This window comes from Bombina bombina, chromosome 3, assembly GCF_027579735.1.
Source record: "Bombina bombina isolate aBomBom1 chromosome 3, aBomBom1.pri, whole genome shotgun sequence".
NCBI lineage: Eukaryota > Metazoa > Chordata > Amphibia > Anura > Bombinatoridae > Bombina > Bombina bombina.
This window is the reverse complement of record NC_069501.1, coordinates 796118340-796145296: the sequence shown is the minus strand read 5'-3', so window position 1 is coordinate 796145296 and position 26957 is coordinate 796118340. Positions and strand designations below refer to the sequence as shown.

Sequence of the window (26957 nt, the reverse complement as noted above, 5' to 3'; positions counted from 1 at the left end):
AATCAATTAATGTGGAGCTATTGCTAACTTATCCATGTTAATCTAAAATAAGTTAAATGTACTTTTATTATGTATTCTGTTATTTTTGAGCAACTCAATCATAGAAACCTTATGAATGAAGAGATAACAAAGCTGTAAAACTAGGTATATTCAAGAAATATTAAAAATAATCTCATCCTTATTCACAATCCCTGCTCATAGATAAAATATATCAAATATCAAAAACCAAATGGTCAATGATATCGATATGAGGTGCACAACTGCTGTTACTCTGTTTTTACTGAGCAATTTTACTCAGGCTTTCCGAGTCAGGGCAGCATAATTACATGGGAAGCGCAGTGAGAATTATGTCCCACAAGTTCCTATTGCTCTAAAGCCACCACTGCTCTACTGAAAAGACTGATATGGACTACGGCTACAGCCCAGGACAAAGCAGCACAATCTTGCACAAATTAAAAAATAATAAAATCTTGCTTGAAGAATCTTTTCTAACACCTAACTTTACCACTTCCTTGCTGTAACGTAGGCAAAGAGGATGACTGGGGTGGGAGGGAGGGGAGGTGATATTTGACAGCTTTGCTGTGTTGCTCTTTGCCGCCTCCTGCTGGGCAGGAGTGATATTCCCATTAGTAATTAGATGATCCGTGGACTCATCGTGTCATTAGAAAGAAAAAGCACTTTTAGGAACAAACTACTCTTTTTTTTTACTAAGGTTGTTTTTTTTCTAAAAACATCAATCAGGAAATTATAGTCCTATCTCTAACACTAAACAGAGATTATATATATATATATATATATATTGAGAAATTCTTATTCCTTGTTTTTTCTTTTTCTCCGGTCCCTGCAAGTGACAGAAAGCTACTGCATTACCCTAGATAACTTGGCGGGAAGTCTCCCCTGAACGAATTACTGCTCATTCTATTAGAGCAGTCACCACATCTTGGGCTTTTAGAAATGAACCTTCATTTGACAGATTTGCACGTCAGCTGCTTGGTTATCTTTCATGCCTTTACCAAATTCTACAATTTTTACATGTTTGCCTCTTCTGAGGCTGCTTTTGGTAGGAAAGTTATGTAGGCCATATGTAATACCTATACCTGCCTTAAATTTTTTTCTTGTCAAATTTCATGGTGGTTTTGTGTAATTCACAGCTTGGGTATAGGATCTCACATGTGATGGCTCTTGGACTCACCATCTTATTAACGAAAACAACATTTTTGCTTACCTGATATATTTCATGATGGTGAGAGAACACATGGCCCGCCCTTTTTTTTCAATAAAAGTTGGCAGCAGTACCAGTTTCCCCTTTTTTTACCTTGCTTTTCCTTCTCTTTTGTTATTTCCTCTTTTTAAATATGCATGATTAAGGAATCATGTGAAAGTGGGAGGGATTAAAGCTCTGTGTTGTAGAGTGATTTGCTTCCTCCTGTAGGACTAAACTTTAATCCCACATGTGATGGCTTTTGGCCTCTTTATAGATAAATCATTTTATTAAGCTTTTTCTCAAGGATTGTGATCGACCTCTTGATAAGTTCTCTTGGTATCCTCTGTTGAAAAGCATACCTAGGTAGGCTCAGAAGCAGCAATGCACTACTGGGAGCTAGCTACGGATTGGTGGCTGCATACGTGTCTCTTATCATTGGCTCATGTTTAGCTAGTTCCCTCAACAAATGATACCAAGAGAATGAAGCAAACTTGATAATAGAAATAAATTGAAAGTTGTTTAAAACTGTATGCACTATCTGAATCATGAAACAAATATTGGGTTTTATGACCCTTTAAGACCAAGAAGCCAGTAAAATGTTATACCATATTTAAAGGACATGAAAGTCATGATTAAACTTTCATTATCCTTATAGAATATGCTATTTATAAAAATAAATCCAATTTACTTATTTTTACAAATGTAATCTAACTCGTCTTCTCCTTGGCTAAAACAAGGCCACTTTTCAAGATGGCAGTCTCAGTGGGACAGTGGGCCAAAGGTTAGAGCTAGGAGTTGTCTCTCTCAAATAATATTTACAGCTTAAATCCTTAAATGTAAAACAGAACTATCAGCCTGATTCCCTAAATTTCACATGATGTGGCCAAACCTGGAGTGCTCAGCTGCCTTCCCTACAAGAGAATCTCTTACGGGAGATATAATATAAAAGATAGCACTTGACACAAATTGTAGAGTAGGTTTAATATATATTTACTTCTAGTTCCGTACATGTCTTTTTCTATCAGTGTATTATGTAAATTGTATATTTTTAGACCAACTTACCAAGCATACATATGGTGAGATAAATCAATGAGAGCTGTAGGTGTAATATATAATATAATGTAATTGTGTCATGCTTTTTATCTGCTTAAACTCTTGGTAAAATGATTATAAAGCATAATTCTTCAAGCAAATGATTTTACCAGGATGCATCTGTGTACTTAAAACAGGCAATTGCATAAAAACTTTTCTTTTTGTACAATATCGGGAAAAAACAAAAAATAAATAAATAACATTAAAAGTAAGAACAATTCCTCTACTCCCAGTAGAAGCAAGCATATTCTTCACTTGCACAGACAAAGAGGGCCAGATTACGAGTGGAGCGATATTTAGCGCTTTCATTAGATTGCTAATCGAGCTAGAAGTAAACTTTTTGCGCGCGTCGGGTTACACTAGTATTACGAGTTGAAAGTAAAAAGTTACCACTCTTGTTCTAATCCGCCGTGAGCAAAAAGCTGTGCACGTTAACCATTTTCCCCATACAAGCCAATGAAGCAAAAAAGTGGGGGAAAAGACCTAACACCCTACTCGCGTGCAAACCCAATCGCATATTCTCAAGTTCCCGACATGAAAATATGAATATTTCACATTCTAATGTTCTTCACATAGCAAATATATATATATATATATATATATATATATATATATATATATATATATATATATATGATGGTATTCTGGTACAATATATATCTATACCTATTTATATATACTGTATATATATGTTTATATATAGGTATAGATATATACAGATATATATATAGGAATATCTATTTATAAGAACATATTCTGCTATGTACAGAACTTTGGAATGTAAAATATTTACAGTAAATACACAGTATAACACTTAAATAAAAATGAATGTTCCATAATTATGATTTTACATGTTTCATCCACCTAACTGAAAGGGCTCCAATGCACTTATATATATATTATATATATATAAAACAAGATAAAAGAGGGCGCTCCAATAGTGAAGTATGTCACAACAGACACCAAACAGAAGCAAAGAGTATACACAATACACAATACTCACAAACATGATGCACTCAGCAGTGCAAATGAAGCAGGCTGATTTCAGGAAGGTTAACAGCAACGCTGAGGTTTCTGAGGTTTATAAAGTCGAACAGAAAGAGGAACCAAATATTCCACCCCCAGAGGATAACCAAACACTCACGGTATAAGATTAAAATTCAATTAATCACCTGATGAAACAGTCATGTACTGAGAAACGCGTTGTGAATAAACTGAATTTTAAACTTATACCGTGAGCGTTTGGTTATCCTCTGGGGGTGGAATATTTGGTTCCTCTTTCTGTTCGACTTTGTGAGCATCAGAAACCTCAGTGGTGCTTTTAACCTTCCTGACGACGGTTCCTGCAGTGGATGCTGTAGCTGGATTGTGAGTCAGCTGGACGACTCTGTTAGTTCAGCCTGCTTCATTTGCACTGCTGAGTGCATCATGTTTGTGAGTATTGTGTATACTCTTTGCTTCTGTTTGGTGTCTGTTGTGACATACTTCACTATTGGAGCGCCCCCATTTATCTCGTTTCTAAAGATCACTCTGCCCACCTGCTGGGGGAAAAAATGCTAACAAGGGCATGTGATCATGTAAATAGCATGATCAAACATTAACATTAGAGGTAAAAAAACTTCTAATGGTAAACTTCTTTCCCGTCCTGGGATGAAAAAGACTTGCATACATGTGAGGATGGTGGTGAAGTTAAGGTGAGGAAGCAATGAGATGATGGTCTAAAATATGGAAGATGTAATTACAAAATGTGGAGATTTCATAAAAAAAGTAAATGGAGTCCCCGCCATGGTTGGCAAGAAAAGTGGTCCCTTGTTGCTATAGGTGGTTAGAAATGTCAGGTTAAATTCTGCTTGTCTTATAAGTTTGTCATTTAGGATACTGAGATCCTCCAAGATAAGCATATACATATTACATAACAGAAAGTATCCAACTGTATCCTCAAATTCTGACCTGTTATGTTCACTTGCTCCTATCTGAACTAACAGATGATTTAATAGTTAAAGAGCATAATGCTAATACAGTAGCTGTCTCCCATCAATTTGCAAAGACTTCTTATTGCTCTACATCACAATTATAACAACTTGTATTACAAAAACACACACAATAGACAAAGAAAGTAAACCATTTTATTCTTCAAATATTTCTCTTTGTGTCAGATGGGATAGCTACATGGTAATTCTATGTTATACTTTCATATTACAAGTATATTGAAATAAGTCACATTCCTATTTACTATTACCAATACAGGAATATACTATATGACAGCAAGTAACTCATTATTAAGGAAACTAGGCTACCACTCACAAATTAAACAAAAGATGATAAATGCTTAAACAATAAATTATATTCTTGTAATAAATGCCGTACTTACTCTTCCTTTTTCTCATCTTTTTTGACATCTTTCTTGTCTTCCTGCTTTTGTTCTTTGTTGTCATTAACGGCATTCTTTTCATTTTTGGTTCTGTTTTGCAGAGCACATTACATTGTACAACGTACAAACATATATTACAAGGGAAGTATATAGGAGGAGCTACTTTTCTAAATTGGAATATTTGGCCATTTGTAAAGAAATCATTCCCAATCTGAACTTCAAGTAATGGCTCTAAATAAGCGATGTATGGCTGATATTATTAAATTAACAATAATAATTATGGCTAGGTGTATTAAATCAATTTGTTTGTAACTGTTTTAATTTATCCAGTTTGTATATATTGGTTTAATGTGCAGCTTTCTTTAAGTACTTTTTATTTTTTATTTAATTTTTTTATGATGAATGACTTCCCCTTCATAATGACCTTAAAGAAAAGGTCTAGTCAAAATTAAACTTTCATGATTCAGATAGAGCATGCAATTTTAAGCAACTTTCTAATTTACTCCTATTATCAATTTTTCTTCATTCTCTTGGTATCTTTATTTGAAAAAGCAAGAATGTAACCTTAGGAGTAGGCCCATATTAGTAGGCCCATATTTGGTTCAGTACCTGGGTAGCACTTTCTGATTGGTGTCTAAATGTAGCCACTAATCAGCAAGCGCTACCCAGGTGCTGAACCAAAAATGGGCCGGCTTCTAAGCTTACATTTAAATAAAGATACAAAGAAAAGGAAGAAAATGTGATAATTGTAGTAAATTAGAAAGTTGCTTAAAATTGCACGCTCTATCTGAATCATGAAAGTTTAATATTGACTAGACTATCCCTTTAACTCTAAAATTCTAAAATGACAGTAGGACCAGAATGTAGGTTTACAGAGGGAATACACATGATTCACATAATACAAACTTGACTTGAAGCTATATAAAACTGCAGGGATCTAATACAGTGTATTAAACATTGGGATTAGTATACTGGGTAAGTAAAGGGTTTGTTGCAGGAACTATAAATAATGAACTTACTCCTCTGTGTTGTTGCTGTTGTTGACATTGTAACTGGCAAGAACCCATACACTGATGAGGTAAACAAGAATAACGCAGTTCATTGAAAAAAAAATAAATACAATGAAAAGATGCTGATGATTACCGAACTTAAACAACTTATGAGACCAGAAGCAGCACATACTAAGTCTAATAAATTCAATGAAAATATAAAGAACATCCAGACAAGTACAACAAATGAACCGCACATCTTGTGTTTTCATTCAGGTTTTTGATTTTCTTTTGTTCATGAACACAAATGTCTAAAACAAACAATTACATTACACAATAGCTCTTTATTGAACCTGTTACTACAATATACGCTTAATGTATCAAAACACAATATTTACACAATACAAAGAAGCACAATTCTGCTTAAGTGGCGTATAATGTGAAATGTGTCCAATAAATAATTGTATTGCAGTGACATTCTCCCTAGTCTAGTAGTATAATAGTGCTTCTATGTACTTGTATTACCTCAGAATGTGCTGCACCCCTCGTTACAAATATAGCACTTTAGGTGTAAAACAATGGAATTCTGTAGAATGACAAGTAGCATGTTTACCATTCTGTACACAATGAAACGTGTCAGCATGTAATTAGTGCATAGAATCATGTACAGGGCAATATACAGTGAAGGTAGAGGAGATTGTTATGCTATTCATATATACTATACACAGACTGGTTTATGCTATTCATATATACTATACACAGACTGTTTATGCTATTCATATATACTATACACAGACTGGTTTATGCTATTCATATATACTATACACAGACTGGTTTATGCTATTCATATATACTATACACAGACTGGTTTATGCTATTCATACAGGGAGTGCAGAATTATTAGGCAAGTTGTATTTTTGAGGATTAATTTTATTATTGAACAACAACCATGTTCTCAATGAACCCAAAAAACTCATTAATATCAAAGCTGAATATTTTTGGAAGTAGTTTTTAGTTTGTTTTTAGTTATAGCTATTTTAGGGGGATATCTGTGTGTGCAGGTGACTATTACTGTGCATAATTATTAGGCAACTTAACAAAAAACAAATATATACCCATTTCAATTATTTATTTTTACCAGTGAAACCAATATAACATCTCAACATTCACAAATATACATTTCTGACATTCAAAAACAAAACAAAAACAAATCAGTGACTAATATAGCCACCTTTCTTTGCAAGGACACTCAAAAGCCTGCCATCCATGGATTCTGTCAGTGTTTTGATCTGTTCACCATCAACATTGCGTGCAGCAGCAACCACAGCCTCCCAGACACTGTTCAGAGAGGTGTACTGTTTTCCCTCCTTGTAAATCTCACATTTGATGATGGACCACAGGTTCTCAATGGGGTTCAGATCAGGTGAACAAGGAGGCCATGTCATTAGATTTTCTTCTTTTATACCCTTTCTTGCCAGCCACGCTGTGGAGTACTTGGACGCGTGTGATGGAGCATTGTCCTGCATGAAAATCATGTTTTTCTTGAAGGATGCAGACTTCTTCCTGTACCACTGCTTGAAGAAGGTGTCTTCCAGAAACTGGCAGTAGGACTGGGAGTTGAGCTCCATCCTCAACCCGAAAAGGCCCCACAAGCTCATCTTTGATGATACCAGCCCAAACCAGTACTCCACCTCCACTTTGCTGGCGTCTGAGTCGGACTGGAGCTCTCTGCCCTTTACCAATCCAGCCACGGGCCCATCCATCTGGCCCATCAAGACTCACTCTCATTTCATCAGTCCATAAAACCTTAGAAAAATCAGTCTTGAGATATTTCTTGGCCCAGTCTTGACGTTTCAGCTTGTGTGTCTTGTTCAGTGGTGGTCGTCTTTCAGCCTTTCTTACCTTGGCCATGTCTCTGAGTATTGCACACCTTGTGCTTTTGGGCACTCCAGTGATGTTGCAGCTCTGAAATATGGCCAAACTGGTGGCAAGTGGCATCTTGGCAGCTGCACGCTTGACTTTTCTCAGTTCATGGGCAGTTATTTTGCGCCTTGGTTTTTCCACACGCTTCTTGCGACCCTGTTGACTATTTTGAATGAAACGCTTGATTGTTCGATGATCACGCTTCAGAAGCTTTGCAATTTTAAGAGTGCTGCATCCCTCTGCAAGATATCTCACTATTTTTGACTTTTCTGAGCCTGTCAAGTCCTTCTTTTGACCCATTTTGCCAAAGGAAAGGAAGTTGCCTAATAATTATGCACACCTGATATAGGGTGTTGATGTCATTAGACCACACCCCTTCTCATTACAGAGATGCACATCACCTAATATGCTTAATTGGTAGTAGGCTTTCGAGCCTATACAGCTTGGAGTAAGACAACATGCATAAAGAGGATGATGTGGTCAAAATACTCATTTGCCTAATAATTCTGCACTCCCTGTATATACTATACACAGACTGGTTTATGCTATTCATATATACTATACACAGACTGGTGCAAGGAAGACTTTGTCACTGAATTAAAATAAAAAGTGTCATTTTAATATGTGTAAAGACATTTTAGCCACCTTTGTACTTATTTAAGTTGATACTATGGGGCCGATTTATCAAGCTCCGTATGGAGCTTGATACCTCTTGTTTCCGGCGAGTCTTCAGGCTCGCCGGAAACAGAAGTTATGAAGCAGAGGTCTTAAGACTGCTGCTCCTTAACTTATCCGCCTGCGTTGAGGCCGCGGACAGAAATCAACCCGATCGACTACAATCGAGTTGATTGACACCCCCTGCTAGCGCGAATCTGCAGGGGGCAGCATTGCACCATCAGTTCATAAGTACTGCGGGTGCAATGATTAATGCCGAAAGGATATGCTGTCGGCATTTATCAATGTGCAGTGGACATGATACGCTACATCCTATCATGTCCGCTCGCACTTACATAAATAGGCCCCTATATTTGATATTGTTGAATGTATGAGAAATTACTGCAGAGTTTTAAGCCTACACCTACCAAGCTTGAATTATTGTATTGCTCTTTATTGAGAGGAAAGTGACAATATCCTATTATCTCTCTTGAGCTTTGATAGACAATTATAGATATTCATAGGGATCTTTTGAAGTCAGGACAGCTGGGGCAATTTACTTGATCACTGCACTTGATTTATAATAGAAATAGTGGTGTCTATTGGTATTGAGATGAGATTGTTATATGTTTATAGTTGTATTTTATGCATACATACATACATATATATATATATATACACACTGTATAAATATATATTTAAGTTTTATCGAAGATCTACTCTGAGAACACTGGATGAACAATAGATTCACACACAAGTGAGTGCTTTTTTTAGATGCCTCTCTTTGTTTTGTTTTTGTAATATACTATATATAATGTGGCGTTCAGCACACTTAAAAGAAGTGAAGAAATACAATATATTTGTATAGTGAATACTATATATTTCTGGGTGGATATATATTGTTACTATTATTGTTATTTCACTGTTCTCCTTTCTATTCCTTTTGTATTTTCAGAATTTAAGATTGAACAATTAAGAAAAGAATGAGTCCAGTACATTTTAAGGCCCAGATTTTACAAAGAAGATGTATGCCCCTGTCCACTTGGCATCCCATCTGCCCGCATATATCATTGCACACTACCGCTTTCCAATCATGCGAGAGCAGGGGCTGTCAATCTCCCCGGTCATAAAAGTACATAACATTTGGCGTAGGTACATAAGTAAGTAACATTTGGAATAATGGGTTAAGAAGCAGTGGTCTGATGACTGCTGCTTCTTAACTCTCAGCACTCTTGTGTGAGTATACAGCCAAAGGAGCTCCGAAGCTGCCATTGCAGCTTTATAAATGGAGCCTTAAGTCTGCAACCACTGAGGTGGTGGAAGCAAAGTTCTAATGCCCGCTGCTTCCTAACTTGCAGTTGCAGGTTCACCACACCAGAAGGAACCTTTTAAATAAAATGTACACATTTCTTACACTAAAATAGACCAAGTCAGCATGAACGCCCCAGACCCATTATACTGGGAGGCCTTATACAGCCTAATAAATGCTTACATTAAATTCTCTATTCATTTGTGACTAGCCATTTATTTGTCCAGTCTAATCAGCTTATAATTGTATCAGAAGCATTTGTACAGTTTTACATCTGACTCAAAAGATAAAGTGCTTCAAATAAAATTATTAAGCAGCATAAAAACACAATATCAAGGAAATTAATATTGCAAAGGGCAAACTTTAGGAAAATAATGTACTTTAACCTAACTAGAAATTATTTTACAATTAACAAGGAACACTATAAAACACTTAAAGGGACAGTCTACACCCCTATTAAGCGTCGCTTATATTTTCTATCTACTGCCGATAGTTCAAACTCACCCCACGTCAGTGACCATAGTGATTCACCACCAACTTGATCGCGCTTTCGTCGTTTCGCGCATGCGCACACGCTGTGGAACTAAAAAACCGGAACGATTGATCAATTACAAGGACGCGTCTAGCGTCGGAACCAAAAAACTATAAGGGGAATAGAAAACGTGAAGCGCAGACGGACTTTTGCTTTCACGTCACTTCTGTATATTCGGGCATGCGTATTAACACGCATGTGACGTATGTGAATGACCGTGCACGAGCATGGATTACATAGAGAAGGTCCGAAAAATTTAGAAGGAGAAGTGGATGGGCGGAGTTTGGCGGCCATTTATAACGGCTGAAAATAAACTTTTAGTTTCAGAGATGTCGGTTTTACAATCAACAGATAAAGATTAGAGCGGGTGAGTTAGCACTATCATCGATAAATAAACAGTATAAGCGACGCTTAATAGGGGTGTAGACTGTCCCTTTAAAGAAAGATTTTTAAGATCAAATTGTTTTTCCATAACATGTTTTCTATAATGTTTAATAATACATAGGAAAGAAAAACTTTCATGATACGCAAGATTTATTTTGCCTGCTTTTTCTGTAATTACACTGTTGTTAAAAATAACAATTTTAGATTATTTTAAAATGTATTTTGTTGTATATCTCTTTCAATTCATTGTTTAATTGTTGATATAGCCCTTGATCGGAAGTGTATTACAAAAATATTAGTCTAGGGCATGATCTGCATGTCGGATAGCACGGGTTCACTAAGTCCCTCACATTATAGACTTCTGTGGGGGTGCACTGTAAAATTCATGTTGGAGATCACCTGAGAGCTAAACAGATGGTGCGCAAGTTCTTCATGTAATTCTGTGTTATAATATTAATAATAGTGGTTTACTTCATGTCTTGCTAATTTTTACTGGGGTATTTTGAAATACCCTTATGTGCAACACTTAACTTACCACTAGTAATACGAGCGTAATGCCCGCTAATAGTGCTAACTGCACTATCCATTAATAGTATATGGTGCGCTAAAAATGTTTCAGCCAATTTAAGATTTTCAGGTTAAACTTTGTAACCATCCACTTGTAATACGAGATAACGCGTTAATCTTAGCAGGAGAACAAGCTCAAGATGACACACCCAACGCTATATATTTCACTCTTGTAATCTAGTCCATAATCTGTACATAAATACAATGACTTTAACATCCCTGTACAACATAATTGAGCTATATTTTTTCTTTCATGATTCAGAAAGAATTCTATTATCATTTTTTTTTGTTCTCTTAGTATCTTTATTTGAAAAAGCAGGAATGTAAGCTTAGGAGCCAGCCCATTTTTTGTTCAGCACCCTGGGTAGCACTTGCTGATTGGTGGCTACTTTTAGCTACCAATCAGCAAGCGCTACCTAGGTGCTGAGCCAAACATGGTCCGGCTCCTAAGCTTACATTCCTGCTTTACAAATAAAGATACCATAAAGATGATGATAATAGAGGAGTACATTAGAACGTTGCTTCAAATTGTATGCTCTATTTGAATCATGAAAGAAAAAAAATTGGGTTTCATATCCCTTTAATTCCAGCATTTTGGCCACTAGGTATCAGACTATTAATATTATACCTTTTTAAGGTGTGTTTAATTACATCATAATGAACCACCCACTGATTCTCTTTACACTTTCATTGCATATATATGTGATGACTATGGTGTCATTTTTCAACTTTTTTTAGTGCATCCAAAAAATGTTCACCATTTTAAATACAAGCAATGCCCAAACAAATGCCCTTTTCAGGGCAATGGGTAGTTTAGGTTTTTTTAGTGTTAGGTTCTTTTATTTTGGGGGTTTAGTGGGTGGGGGGGGGGGGTTTACTGTTAGGGGGGACTTTGTGTATTTTGACTGTAAAAGAACTGTTTATCTTGGGGCAATGCCCTGCAAAAGCCCTTTTAAGGACTACTGGTAGTTTATTCTTAGATTAGGGGATGTTTTTATTTTTTTTTGGGGGGGGGCTTTTTATTTTCATAGGGATTATGTATAATTTTTTCAAATTTGATCATTTTGTTTTTTATTTTCTGTAATCTTAGATTTTTTATTTTCTGTAATTGTAGCTTAAAGGGACAGTCTACACCAGAATTTAAATTTTGACCAGACTGTCCGTTTAATTTATACTTAGTTTTTTTTTTTTTTTTTTGACCAGACTGTCCATTTAATTTATACTTCGTTTTTTTTTATTTTTAAAGCAGTGTTAGTTTTTTTTATTTTAATAGTAACTTTAGTATTTTGTAATTTAGGTAATTTGGGTTCATTTAGGGGGTGTTAGGTTAGGAGGCTTAGTAATTTAATTATCTATTTGCATTGTGGGCTTTGGTGGTTTAGGGGGTTAATACTTTAATAGGTAGTTCGTGTTGTGGGTTAATGGCAGATTAGGGGTAATAGTTTTAATAGGTAGTTTGCGATGTTGGGGTTGGTGGATTTAGAGGTTAATACTTTAGTTATTACTTGCGGTGTGGGTTTGATGGCAGATATAGGGGTTAATAGTTTAATTAGGCATATTGCGTTGTGGGGGTTGTCGGTTTAGGGGTTAATACTTTTATTAGTTCCGATTTGGGTTTGATGGTGGATATAGGGGTTAATATACTTTATTAGTTATTGCAGTGGGGGATTGCAGTTTACAGGTAGATAGATATTGCGCATGTGTTAGGTGTGAGTTTATTTTTGCAAGGCTTGCTGCGGCTGTCTTATGTGGCAAGGTGAAAATGGAGTAAGATTTCTCCATTTTCGCCACGTAAGTCCTTGCACTGAATATTGGATACCAATTTACGACGCGGTCCCATGTTAGGGCCTAAGGTTTCTGGATTTATGGTGCTATTTCAGAAAACATTTGGTGAGCCCTTCCATTCTTCAATGCAATTTATTTATTGATCCATGTACATTTTTTCTATAAACATTTCTTCTGCGTTTCCAGTGTGGGATTCCTATATGAAAATACCATACATTTTATTTTATTTTGTAAATGTTCCTGTTCTTTCATGGGTAAAATATTTAAGCTGGTGCTCTGACAAAATACCGACGGACATTTGCCCCACAGCATTCTATCCGACGGACATTTGGCAGATGGACAGAATGGTGAAGCATGTTCCGAGTTCAGCTGAGGGCAGATACGCTCCAGAGTGCTCTGTTCTAATCAGAGCCTCGGGCGCCGCAACCACCTCTGGGAACCTAGCCATGGGTCCCAGCCTGCACGTCTTGTAATTCTCTTTCTGGGAAATTATCTATCTATCAAATCTTACTATCTATTGAATTTATCTATCTATTGCATTTATCTATCTATCTATCAAATCTATTTATCTATCTAATCTATCTATAAAATCTATCTATCTATCTATCTATCTTGTGGCCGGACTGTTATCTGACAGCCACTTGTGTGTCGGACTATTATTCGTAGGCCAAATGTCCATCGGCTAACAGTGGCCACAATTTAAGCTGACTTCCCAGATCATGTCTTTTTTTTAGGTTTAAAACAATCATATTAGGTTATATTAAATGTTAAATTTACTTCAAAACTTCTAAAAATATTTGATCTCCAATTAGAAAACAAATCTGTGCAGTGATTTTAAGTGCATTAAAAGTACATTAAACACTAATGCTAGATCGGATAATGTAATACATCAGAGATTATCTTGAGAACAATATGCAGCTTTATTATGAAATTATATTAACACTTTAATATTAAAAAAGTGTAACGTTTTAGTGCCTAATAAGCAATGGACACTGGCATGTTGTAACCTAGGTTAGAGTGTGACTGAATATATAAGTGTTAATTCTGCACTTTTCAGAATTAAATTATCCAAAATAAATTATTAAAGTATATTGTTTATTTATTTTTAACTAAATGTAATTACATTTTCATTTTTAAATATTTTACAGTTGTCCCATTTGTAACCCGAGGAGCAAACCAAAAAAACAACAACATCTAATGCAACTTCTTGACAAAGCTACATAGGCTCCTACATTTTCAGAACATTTCAATATTTCAAACAAATATTAATTAATACAGACATTTTATAAACTTGTAATCAAATACAACAAATCTTAAACTTTCAGTTTCACCTACTGAGCTTTTGAGATGTTTGGACATTTAGGGAATTTCAGTATGCATCTATATATATAACAATTTAATAAGACTCATCATCATAAATAATAATGTTGGATGGCACTGCTCTTTTTGTCTTTGTATTAAACAATACACAATCAAAACACACATTTTTCTGCTCATTATGGTTTCTCTTGACCTTGTACCTATTTTCCAAATCACCAAACACTTACATTACAGCATGCCAATCCTTCATAAATGCCTCTACCAGACTGACCCACCTCACTGATCTTTGCTACCCATTTATACAGAATTAAAAAGTTTGACATTAACCTACTAAACCTTAACTCAGCCCCAACATTGCCAATCTTTGCCTCTATATACAACAAAACAAAAGGGGATTTAAAAACCCTATGCGTATAAGAATACCAAAACTGTCTTTTCATAATTCAACATAACATGCATTACATATAACTCAAAATGAGACCTACTGTCTATGTTGATCCATGCCTCTTAACATTACAAAGTACAATTAATGGCATATGTCTATGTAGGTGTTAAGCCTGTAAAAAGGCAGATGTAATGACAATCACATGAACTATTATAAAACATGGATTAATTAATAGCCACTGAGTTTGTTGATTGAAGGAAAAACTAATATGTGTAGACCAATAAATAATTAGAAAGAAATGTGAAGAAAACGGAGACAGACTGAGAAAGAATGTGCAGGAATATATCAACATTGTTTGGAAGAAAGACACAGAGAGCCTGATGATCAAAAACTCATTGTTATGGAGAGAAATAACACAAAATCTTTGGGGTCTTTCTTTGAGTATTATATTATAATGTAGGGATCTCTCCTTCACAACCAGAACCCTGCATAACAAGGTAAAAAGTTCTCAGTCTAAGATTTGTGTTTATAAAATAGTTTGAGAGACCTTACAGTACAGCCAAGACTTCTTAGATAATCTCACCAGAGCGGGAAGCTTTAGAGCATCGGGTTCAGAGAAAGAAAGAGAGACAGAGATTGTGAGGGGAAGCAAAAAATGATGGGGAGAGAGAAGAAAGGCAAGGAAGAAAAAAGAAGCAAACACTAATCATTATGATGCCCATATGTGCTGGTGAATGATAAAGGAAGCTTTGTCTTTTCAGCTTTCTTGTTTTCATTATATCCATGCAACATTTTCTTTACAAAGCTAGGAATTTAGCTGGTTTTATTTAACTTTTGTATCATCTGTGGCTTCAAATTGCTAAAACTCACCTGGTTGTTTTTTGTAGCTTATCTTGATTTTCTTGAACTGATTGAGTGTTGCTGTTTCTACTGGTCACCTCCTTAAGCTCCGGACCCCTAAAACGTTCCAGAAAAGAGTCAGGCCGTTGGTCTTCCCGATTAAGATGTCTCATGGCCCAGTTTCGCAATGTTATTATTAATCTTGACAATCTATAGGCAGTAAAATTAAGAGTATAGTTCACATTTCAGGTCTGTTTTAAAATCCGTGCAAACATTTTCATTAAGCATATTAGGCAACCACCTAGGGGTATTTTTACATAGAGGAGCACCTGACTAACTATGCAAGTAACTTACAAGTGTAATGCTTTCACTGTTGACTTACATCTGACCTCCTGCATGCAAAATTGTTGAACTTGAAGGTTGCATTAGGGAGTTTTTAGACGCTTTAAAGCAATAAAATGTTAGTAATTAAAACATGCTAGTATTAATATCACTGGAAGCAATGGACTGAGTAAAGAGGAAGGTGCTTTAATGATTTAGAGCACAACAGATGTAAACAAGGCACTGCTTACACATATATATGGGCTCTTTTTATTTAAAAAACGTTGCCAATATGAGGTATTTTATACCCTGATAGATATTTATTTTAGTAACACATTGGGGTTGAGTCCAATCTTTCTGATATCTGCTCCTGATAATGAGGTTACGGTTTTAGGCGATATGGGAAGTGTGTGTTTCCGAGTGATCAGAATCCAGAATGGACTTGGCCTCTAAAAGCCCACAGCTGCACTAGAAGAGATCCCCAAAAAAGTGTTTTTGGTTGTTATGTACTTAACCGGATTAAACTGGGAATCCCACTGAAACTGACATATACAATGGCTGTTTCACACCTTGTAAGGTTACATTATGTTTGACATTTGTATTTGGGCATGATGGGTTACTGGGCATGCTTGCTCAATGCTTATATTGACACTTAGAAAACTTTAAAATATTTGTCTTCCATGTATTTCCAATAATTTCTGGTTTGGTGAGATTTACATCAGAAATCAAGAACTGCAAAATTAGTTTCTATTAGAAGAAAGTGACAGCAACCGTTATCAATGGGATTTTAACATTTCTCACATTGGGTTTTCTTTTTGTCGCATTTCAAACAAGACAGAACAGCAAAATGTGAAATCCCATTCATGAAGACAAGATTGTCAGTTTAAATCCCATTTATGAAGATAACAGTACTGTAACTGATATTTAAAGAAACAAAATTGGGAATTAGAAACAAATAATTACTGTATATATATATATATATATATATATATATACATATATATATATATATATATACACAGTATGTGTTAAATACAGATTTTTTTCAGCGAGCTGATAACAAGTTCTTGGCTCAAAAATTGTCATTTTTTGCAGAAAACTAACTGAAAACAAATCAGCCGATAGATTGCAATCAACCCCATTATTTGAGTTTATTCATTTATAACATGTGAATACATTAATAATACCTGGAAATATTGCTTCCTCTCTACAGAATGCTAAGTGCAATAATTTGATTATATGAAATGTTATTGTTATTTAGATGTTGATGTCTGTGAAAACATAATTCATGTATAAATTTTCAGCTTAGGTGATTCAATCTATCAGTGTAACATCAGTGAACTATTATACTTACCCCTTTAAAAGTATAAGTTACCTTTTCTAAGTAGTAATTATTTTAATTTAATGCAAAAAAAGCTTGTGAGCATTTGTAGCTTTGTGTGTTTATGAGAGTGGCTTATGGGACTTCGGAAGCTTTGCTAACACAATGTTCTGAAGACGTCCTAGGCCTCCCAAGTGGGAGGAGCAAAAAGCATTATCTCGGCATTGTGGATGTGATGTGAACAAGCATCAATGTTTTCCTGCAACAATGTCACTATTTGTCCTAAGGGTTGTGTTGTTGTTACCTTTGCCATTTAGGGGAGAAGTGAGCAGAGCACTGAGAATGTCCTGTGGCACCTCAGATACAACCTGTGGTTAAGTGAGAATAACTTTGGGGTCTAGATCTATTCCCACAGGTTTGGTAAGTTCTGATTGGGTCACCCATGCCTTACCTCTGTATCCTGAATTAAACTACTCCTGCAGTGAGATATAACTAAAGCACAGGATTTAGTTTGTGTGTGAGATAATATCCATAATATGACTGTGCTGTGGAATTTAAATTGGAATATTGGAGAACACATGTAGCAAGGAATACACACTTTTAGGGAAGTTGAGGATCTAATTTACCTAAGTAAAAATACATGATCTCTCCATGCACTCCACAATAAGCTGCTGCACATTCACACCACCAGGCAAATGCACCTCAGCACAGAGATAAAAGCATTGTTTTGTGAGTGTTAGCAACAGTAAATGTGTTAAATTGCTTCTCTTATGTGAATATTATTAAAAGTTATAGTACAATGGAAAGCAAATACAATGTGATATTGGTGTGGTGGGCAGCAGGAAACCTAAACAATCACTGCTTACATATAATGGGGGGTAGTGATCAACGTGTCTATTTTACCTGTCTTCGCCGGCCCAATACGCCCGCCTAAGCTCGCCTCACATCGCCGCCGCGGACCTGCAAAAATATGCCTAAGTTATCAAAAAAGCTGTCAAAAAGCCGCGCACCAAGTACGGGGCGATGAGCAGCGGACTGTGAGAGTTATCACTCATCCGATCTCGCTGCTCTTCGGCTTTTTTACAGCTTTCTTGCTAGCCTATCACTAAGCACCCACACTAAACTACACTGTTCTACCCCCTATACCGGAGCCCCCCGCAACTAAAAAAAGTTACTAACCCCTAAACCGCCACTCCTAGACCCCGCCGCAACTCTTATAAATGTATTAACCCCTAAACCGCCACTCCTAGACCCCGCCACAACTCTTATAAATGTATTAACCCCTAAACCGCCACTCCTAGACCCCGCCGCAACTCTTATAAATGTATTAACCCCTAAACCGCCGCTCCTAGACCCCGCCGCAACTCTTATAAATGTATTAACCCCTAAACCGCCGCTCCTAGACCCCGCCGCAACTTTTATAAATGTATTAACCCCTAAACCGCCGCTCCCCGACACAGCTGCCACCTACATTATACCTAGTAACCCCTATCCTGCCCCCCCTATACGGTCGCCCTCTATAATAAAGTTATTAACCCCTATCCTGCTGATCCCGCACCTCGCCGCAACTAAATAAATAGTTTAACCCCTAAACTGCCGCTCCCTGACCCCGCCGCAACCTATATTAAATTTATTAACCCCTATCCTGCCCCCCCTACACCGTCGCCACCTATAATAAATTTTATTAACCCCTATCCTGCCCCCCACTACACCGCCGCCACTGTAATAAAATTATTAACCCCTAAACCTAAGTCTAACACTAACCCTAACACCCCCCTAACTTAAATATTAATTAAATAAATCTAAATAATATTTCTATTATGAACTAAATTAATCATATTTAAAGCTAAATACTTACCTTTAAAATAAACCCTAATATAGCTACAATATAAATAATAATTATATTGTAGCTATCTTAGGATTTATTTTTATTTTACAGGCATCTTTCAATTTATTTTAACTAGGTACAATAGCTATTAAATAGTTATTAACTATTTAATAGCTTACCTAGCTAAAATAAAGAGAAATTAACCTGTAAAATAAAAACTAACCTAAGTTACAATTACACCTAACACTACACTATACTTAAATAAATTATTTCTATTTAAAACTACATACTAACCTGTAAAATAAATCCTAACCTAAGTTACAATTACACCTAACACTACACTATCATTAAATAAATTATTCCTATTTAAAACTAAATACTTACCTGTAAAATAAACCCTAAGATAGCTACAATATAATTAATAATTACATTGTAGCTATGTTAGGATTTATATTTATTTTACAGGTAACTTTGTATTTATTTTAGCTAGTTAGAATAGTTATTAAATAGTTATTAACTATTTAATAACTACCTAGCTAAAAGAAATACAAAATTACCTGTCAAATAAATCCTAACCTAAGTTACAATTAAACCTAACACTACACTATCATTAAATTAATTAAATAAATTACCTACAAATAACTACAATTAAATACAATTACATAAACTAACTAAAGTACAAAAAATAAAAAAGCTAAGTTACAAAAATTAAAAAAAATAAGTTACAAACATTTAAAAAATATTACAACAATTTTAAGCTACTTACACCTAATCTAAGCCACCTAATAAAATAACAACCCCCCCCCCCCCCAATAAAAAATTATTTGGGGTATGCCCCACAAAAGGCCCTTTTAAGGGCTGGTAAGGTAAAAGAGCTTTGAACTTTTTTAATTTAGAATAGGGTAGGGCATTTTTTTTATTTTGGGGGGGTTTGTTATTTTATTAGGGGGCTTAGATTAGGTGTAAGTAGCTTAAAATTGTTGTAATATTTTTAAAATGTTTGTAACCTATTTTTTTATTTTTTGTAACTTAGCTTTTTTTATTTTTTGTACTTTAGTTAGTTTATGTAATTGTATTTAATTGTCGTTATTTGTAGTTAATTTATTTAATTTAGTTAATGATAGTGTAGTGTTAGGTTTAATTGTAACTTAGGTTAGGATTTATTTTACAGGTAATTTTGTATTTCTTTTAGCTAGGTAGTTATTAAATAGTTAATAACTATTTAATAACTATTCTAACTAGCTAAAATAAATACAAAGTTACCTGTAAAATAAATATAATTCCTAAAATAGCTACAATGTAATTATTAATTACATTGTAGCTATCTTAGGGTTTATTTTACAGGTAAGTATTTAGTTTTAAATAGGAATAATTTATTAAAGTATAGTGTAGTGTTAGGTGTAATTGTAACTTAGGTTAGTTTTTATTTTACAGGTAAATTTCTCTTTATTTTAGCTAGGTAAGCTATTAAATAGTTAATAACTATTTAATAGCTATTGTACCTAGTTAAAATAAATTGAAAGATGCCTATAAAATAAAAATAAATCCTAAGATAGCTACAATATAATTATTATTTATATTGTAGCTATATTAGGGTTTATTTTAAAGGTAAGTATTTAGTTTTAAATAGGATTAATTTAGTTCATAATAGAAATATTATTTAGATTTATTTAATTAATATTTAAGTTAGGGGGGTGTTAGCGTTAGTGTTAGACTTAGGTTTAGGGATTAATAAATTTATATACAGTGGCGGTGGTGTAGTGGGGGGCAGGATAGGGGTTAATAAATGTATTATAGGTGGCGACGGTGTAGGGGGGCAGATTAGGGGTTAATAAATTTAATATAGTTGCGGTGGGCTCCGGGAGCGGCGGTTTAGGGGTTAATATGTATAGAGTAGCTTGCGGCGGGCTCCGGGAGCGGCGGTTTAGGGGTTAATACATATAATATAGTTGCGGTGGGCTCCGGGAGCGGCGGTTTAGGGGTTAATATGTATAGAGTAGCTTGCGGCGGTTTAGGGGGTAATAACTTTATTTAGTTGCGGCGGTGTAGGGGGGACAGATTAGGGGTGTTTAGACTCGGGGTACATGTTAGGGTGTTAGGTGTAGACAGCTCCCATAGGAATCAATGGGATGTTGGGCAGCAGCGAACTTGTACTTTCGCTATGGTCAGACTCCCATTGATTCCTATGGGATCCGCCGCCTCCAGGGTGGCGGTTTGAACACCTGGTACGCTGGGCTGGAAAAGTGCCGAGCGTACCTGCTAGTTTTTTGATAACTAGCAAAAGTAGTCAGATTGTGCCGAACTTGTGTGCAGAACATCTGGAGTGACGTAAGAATCGATCTGTGTCGGACTGAGTCCGGTGGATCGAAGTTTACGTCACAAAATTCTACTTTTGCCGGTCTCTAGCCTTTGATAACTAAGGCGAATCAGCCTCGCCACAAATACGCTGTGGAATTCCAGCATATTTGAGGTTGACGGCTTGATAACTAGGCCCCAATATGTTTTAAATAGCCTTTCACATTTCAATGGTTTATTGGCCAAGGTTAGACTGCAAGTTTCAGGACCACATACATCCATTTCTCATGCTCTTCTGTAACGCTATTAAAACTACTAGATAATTAACAACTTATTATTATATAGGTTTAATTTACAGGAGATTATCAACTATTTTTTTATCCTGTTCTTTGTTAAAAAGAAAAAGTATACTTGTTATGCTGTCCATTCTCCATTATGTGCATTTATCAACTAATTAAAAAAAAATTTTATACTACTATTCAAGTTAAAATTCAAGTTAATGTTGATTGCTCTCCATAAATGGGTCAATGCCTTTTACTGCAATAAAGATAATTAAAGTTACCTGGCCAGTGCTCCTCTTCCAGTAAATGAACTCCTGCGGGATTCTGTTAGTCCTCTAGGTTCCAAGGCAATCACACGCTGGAGCTCTGAGGAGGTATCCTCGCACAATGAATGGTTCCTTCACACATAACAAAATTTACATCATTAAAACAAGTCCCTGTGTCCTTAAGCAATTAATTGTGTTCACTGTATACCATTTTACCAGCAGTTTCAGAATTGATTAATTGTAAAATAATTCTTAAAAGTTATGCAAACATAATGAGTAACTACCAAATATTTTGAATGTTCATTATTTTTGCTTTAACATTACTGTTGTCTACAAGTGGTTTACTGCTTGTTTTGTAAATCATAGGATTTCCTTTAGCAAAATCCAGAGCTATATAATAGCCATAGTCAATCATAATTTGAGTATTTATATTCACTGGAAATTCATGATACCCCTTTACTTTTAGAGGATGGGACACTCCAGTGGTTGCTTAGTCACTATAGTACAAATGGAAAAAAATAAGTTCCACATCTACTGTGTGTGTGATTTTGATATTTTTATGGGGTCTCTGTGGGGTCCCTTATGTAATAGCACAGAAAGCGACCTTTTTTTGTTAGCTGCCATGTTTTGTTTTGTTTTTCAGTTTGTTGGAAAAGTGCCTTTCTTTGAGTCATATCTCATCTCCATGTTCTGTTCTCTCTGTGATTTCAGTTTAATTATTGTAATTGTTGCTAACCCTAATGGAATAAATTGAATAAACACTAACACATTTTTGTTGTGAACTAACCCTTATTAGTAACGGAGGCTGCAGACATACTATTTGGAATTTTTGAAATTTTGCAGTTATGTTGGAACTAAACTGGCAGTCTTAATACACTAACGACTACTAAAATTACTGTGATTTAGAGCTGAAACTTGATGTCCTATAAAATGATATAATAGTGCATTTGCTTCATCCTTATATATATATATATATATATATATATATATATATATATATATATATATATATATATATATATATATATATATATATATATATATAATGCTCATATATGCATATACATATGATGTAAAGATTGGATTTTAAGATTGGTTAATAAATGGTTGTTGATGGTATAGTTGGAATCATTTCTTTCCAGTTGATTGGTTTGGTTGGATTTTTATGACCTTGAATATGTAGTTGCTGGATAAGGTCTGCTATGTTTTCTTCTCCTTAAGCTTTTTATATATTTATATACTAGTCCTAAAGCCCGTTCACATGGGCCCTTTTTTGCAGTACAGCGGTCCCACCCCTTGCTCTCTCTCTGCCCCCTCTCTTTGCTTTCTCTCTCCCCCTCTCTTTTGCTCTCTCTCCCCCCTCTCTTTTTTCCGCTCTCACCCCATCTCTTTTGCGCTCTCTCTTGCTCCACCTCTCTTTTGCTCTCTCTCCCCCCTCATTTTTGCTCTCTTATTTCTCCCTCTCTTTTGCTCTCTCTCCCCCTCTCTTTTTCTCTCCCTCACTTTTGCGCTCTCTCTCTCCCCCTCTCCTTTGCTCTATCTCCCCCTCTCTTTTGCTCTCTCTCTCCCCCCTCTCTTTTGCTCTCTCTTCCTTCTCTTTTGCTCTATCTCCCCTCTCTTTTGCTCTTTCCCCTCTCTTTTGCTCTCTCTCCCCTCTCTTTTGCTCTTTTCCCTCTCTTTTGCTCTCTCCCCCTCTCTTTCTCTCTCTCTCCTCCCTCTCTTTTGATCTATCTCTCTCTCTCGCACGAGCATGAGCGTGACCGCGCCGCCCCCCCCCCCACGCCGGGTCACGCCCACCATTGTCACGCCACGGACAGCAGATCAGCTAGACACTAAGGCCAGGTGTGTTTGTCCTCACCCTGTCTCTACTGCGCATGACAACTTATGACAAACACACTTGGCCTTTTATATTATAGGATATATATATATATATATATGTGTGTGTGTATGTGTGTGTTTGTGTGTAATTTTTGGTAAAATGTATATCTATATATATGATCTATTTAGAAATACTTAAAACATATTCCCCTATGTGAACAACATTGGAATGTGACATGTTTACTTAAATACACAGTTAAACACTTTATTAAATATGAATATTGCATACATATGATTTTACACGTTTTCAGCTACTTGACGGTAAATGGCTCCAATGCACTTATATATATTTATATGCGTGTATGTATGTGTACATATGTATTTATATGTGTATACGTGTCTGTAAATACATATATACACATATAAATACATATGTACACACATAGAGTTACTGTACTTTTAAATGTAATTTTGATGTGTTTTGTGCAACTTTTTAGTTGAGCGTAACAGTTAATCTCTGAGGTTGCGCTATCCCAACGCACATTAAATTCAATAGGTCTTGAGTGAACACATTTACTTTCAACTTGTAGATAATTTTATTAGTGCACTATTGCTCCAAACACATTAATTAAAATCAGCTCCATCGCAGCATTGCACTACTGGGAGCTAGCTGAACACATCTGCTGAGCCAATGACAACAGGTATATATATGTGTAACCACCATTCCCCAGCTAGCTCCCAGTAATGCTTTTCTGCTTCTGAGCCTACCTAGTTATGGCAAGGATACCAAGAGAACCAAGTAAAGTTGATAACAGAAGTAAATAAAATTGCATGCTCTATCTAACTCATGAAACACTTTTGCCTTTCATTTGCACTTACACAATACGGCAATCACAGCTAATGAAAGCAAACAGTATAGAGGCAGTAAATGTGTTTTGAGTGGCACCTTGTGCACCCAAGGCTCTGGTTTACCACAATTGACACATTTGGTTTGCTTTTCCTTCAGGGGTCATTATCTGATAGGTCGGCTATCTTGTAAACTTTAATTAGGATCATATTCCCATCTTATCATTATTGACCTGTTACTGACCTACAATATAACAAGATGAGTATATTACAATTCTATGTGCACCCAAATGTTTGCTATATCTCCACTCAATTCCGTTATTTCTCTGTAAATGTAGATGGGGTTCATATCTGCACCATCCTCTGCTTATTAAAGGGAAAGTCAAGTCAAAATGAAACTATTTATAAATCAGACAAACCATTTCCTTTTAAACAACTTTCTAATTTTCTTCTATTATCATATTTTTTGTGTGCTTTTGCTATCCTTTATAGAAGGGTAAACCACAGGAGAAGCAATGCACTACTGGGAGCTAGCTGAACATATCAGCCTACATAGATATACTTTTCAACAAAGGGTGCCAAGAGAATAAAGCAAATTTGGTAATACATTTTAATTTTACTATGCCTTTAACCTTCCCCAAACACAATAAGAATAGAATGCGCAGTACATTCACAACTGTTACTGAGACAACAAGTACAGATATCCCTGGTGTCAAAACAAGATAGATGATAGACAGATAGATAGATAGATAGATAGATAGATAGATAGATAGATAGAATATATATATGCATAGATCTATTTCCTTACCATCAGAACGCACTAAATAGTGAATGTCAACATTTTTATGGCCATTGCAACTGGCAAGTTTCCATGAAATAATAACCCACTCACAATTGACCCCTCTTTAATAACATCAGATTTGATTTGTGTTGTTTTGTACACCAGACTAATCAATCATCTTTATTAAAGAAATATATACATATAAATTAAATGTAACATCTTAAAATGTGATAATATACAACAGTTTTTACATGAGTGCAATAATCAAAAAGAAAAAGGTTACATCTCATTCATTAGTTAATTCAGAGGGTTGATGGGTATTTAACGTAAATATCAAGAGTGTTTTGCCAAAGACATAATGGAATTAAGATCTTTAAATGGAAGTACAGTCAAAAGGAAACTTTCATTATTTAGATAGAGCATGCAACTTTCCAATTTACTTTTATTATCAAACTAGTTGATAAGCCTGCGCAGAGGGTAGTTTAATGAATAGTACACTAACCTAACAATCCCTAACCTAACACCCCCTAACCTAACAACCCCTAACCTAACACCCCATTAAATAAACCCAAATTACCTAAACTAATACATTCTAAAGTTACAAAAAAAAAAACTGAGTGTACAATTTTTTTTAAAAAATGCTAACATTACAGAAAACAAACAAAAATCAAATTACCAAATTTAACAACCCCCAAAATAAAAACATCCCCTACTTTAATAATAAACTACCAGTAGCCCTTAAAAGGGCATTGCCCCAAGATAATCAGCTCTTTTCCAAAAGATATATAAAGTCACACCTAACATTAAACCCCCCAACCCCCAAAATAAAAGAACCTAACACTAAAAAAAACTAAACTACCCATTGCCCTGAAAAGGACATTTGTTTGGGCATTGCCTTTAAAAGGGCATTTAGCTCTTTTTCTGCCTATTCCTAATCTAAATAAAACAAATCCCCCCCAAAAAACCCTTAAAAAAAATCCTAAGTCTAACCCCCAAGTTGGTACTCACGGTTCCTGAAGTCCGGCGGAAAAGGTCCTGTTCCAGGCGGTGAAGTCTTCTTCCAAGCGCAACCTCTTCTTCTTCCAGGAACATCCTGCGCGGAGCGGAGCTGAAGACCGTGGGGCTGAAGAGCGACGACTCTGGAACTGAAGACCGGCGACCATAGAGCCTGGATCGTGGAGGATCCGCTTCGTACGATCTCCGCCGTACACTGAATAGTGAATTCAAGGTACGCGATTAAAGATGGCATCCCTTGAATTCCTATTGGCTGATTTGATTCTTCCAATTCAAATCAGTCAATAGGATGAAAGCTACTCAAATCCTATTGGCCGTTTAAATTAGCCAATAGGATGACAGCAAGTGAAATTTCATTGGCTATTAAAATCAGCCAATCTTTCACCACCCTGCCATTTTCGGAATTCACCTGGATGCAGCGAATTCTTTTGTCCTTGCGCTGCCAACATTCCATTGAGGATGTGTGCGCAACTGCCGATGGCGATGGACATTACGCAATTATAGTATAGATTTGCTTTGTTGTTATCTTGGTATCTGTTGTTGTTGATAGGCTTAGGAGCAGCAGTGCACTACTGGGAGCTAGCAGGAGACTGGTAGCTGCACATATATGCCTCTTGTCATTGGCTCACACACAGGGCTGCCATTGGGGGTTGAAAGGGGGGCGCAGTCCCAGGGCTGAGTTAATGGAAGTGTGTGGTGTTCATTGTATCCAGGCACATGGGGTGAGCCGTGGCAGCTGTTCTACAGGCAGCCATGTAAGAAGCATTCAGCAACAGCTGGACAACTAAGCATAAAAGTTACTTGCAGGTTGCCAAGCTGTTGCTGTTTGTT

At 35.9% G+C, this 26957-nt stretch overlaps 1 protein-coding gene across 1 annotated transcript in view; it reads right to left on the bottom strand.

The window, feature by feature from the left end:
• The window catches only part of CNGA3 (cyclic nucleotide gated channel subunit alpha 3), a 118996-nt gene that overhangs the window by 24943 nt on the left and 67096 nt on the right, over positions 1-26957 (bottom strand). Inside the window, exons 2-6 of the mRNA XM_053705458.1 lie at positions 21683-21799; positions 15386-15565; positions 5687-5737; positions 4668-4757; positions 696-707 (exon numbers count right to left, since the gene is read on the bottom strand). Of these exons, the coding sequence (XP_053561433.1) occupies positions 696-707; positions 4668-4757; positions 5687-5737; positions 15386-15565; positions 21683-21799 (450 nt within the window). The remainder of the gene's footprint in view (positions 1-695; positions 708-4667; positions 4758-5686; positions 5738-15385; positions 15566-21682; positions 21800-26957) is intronic.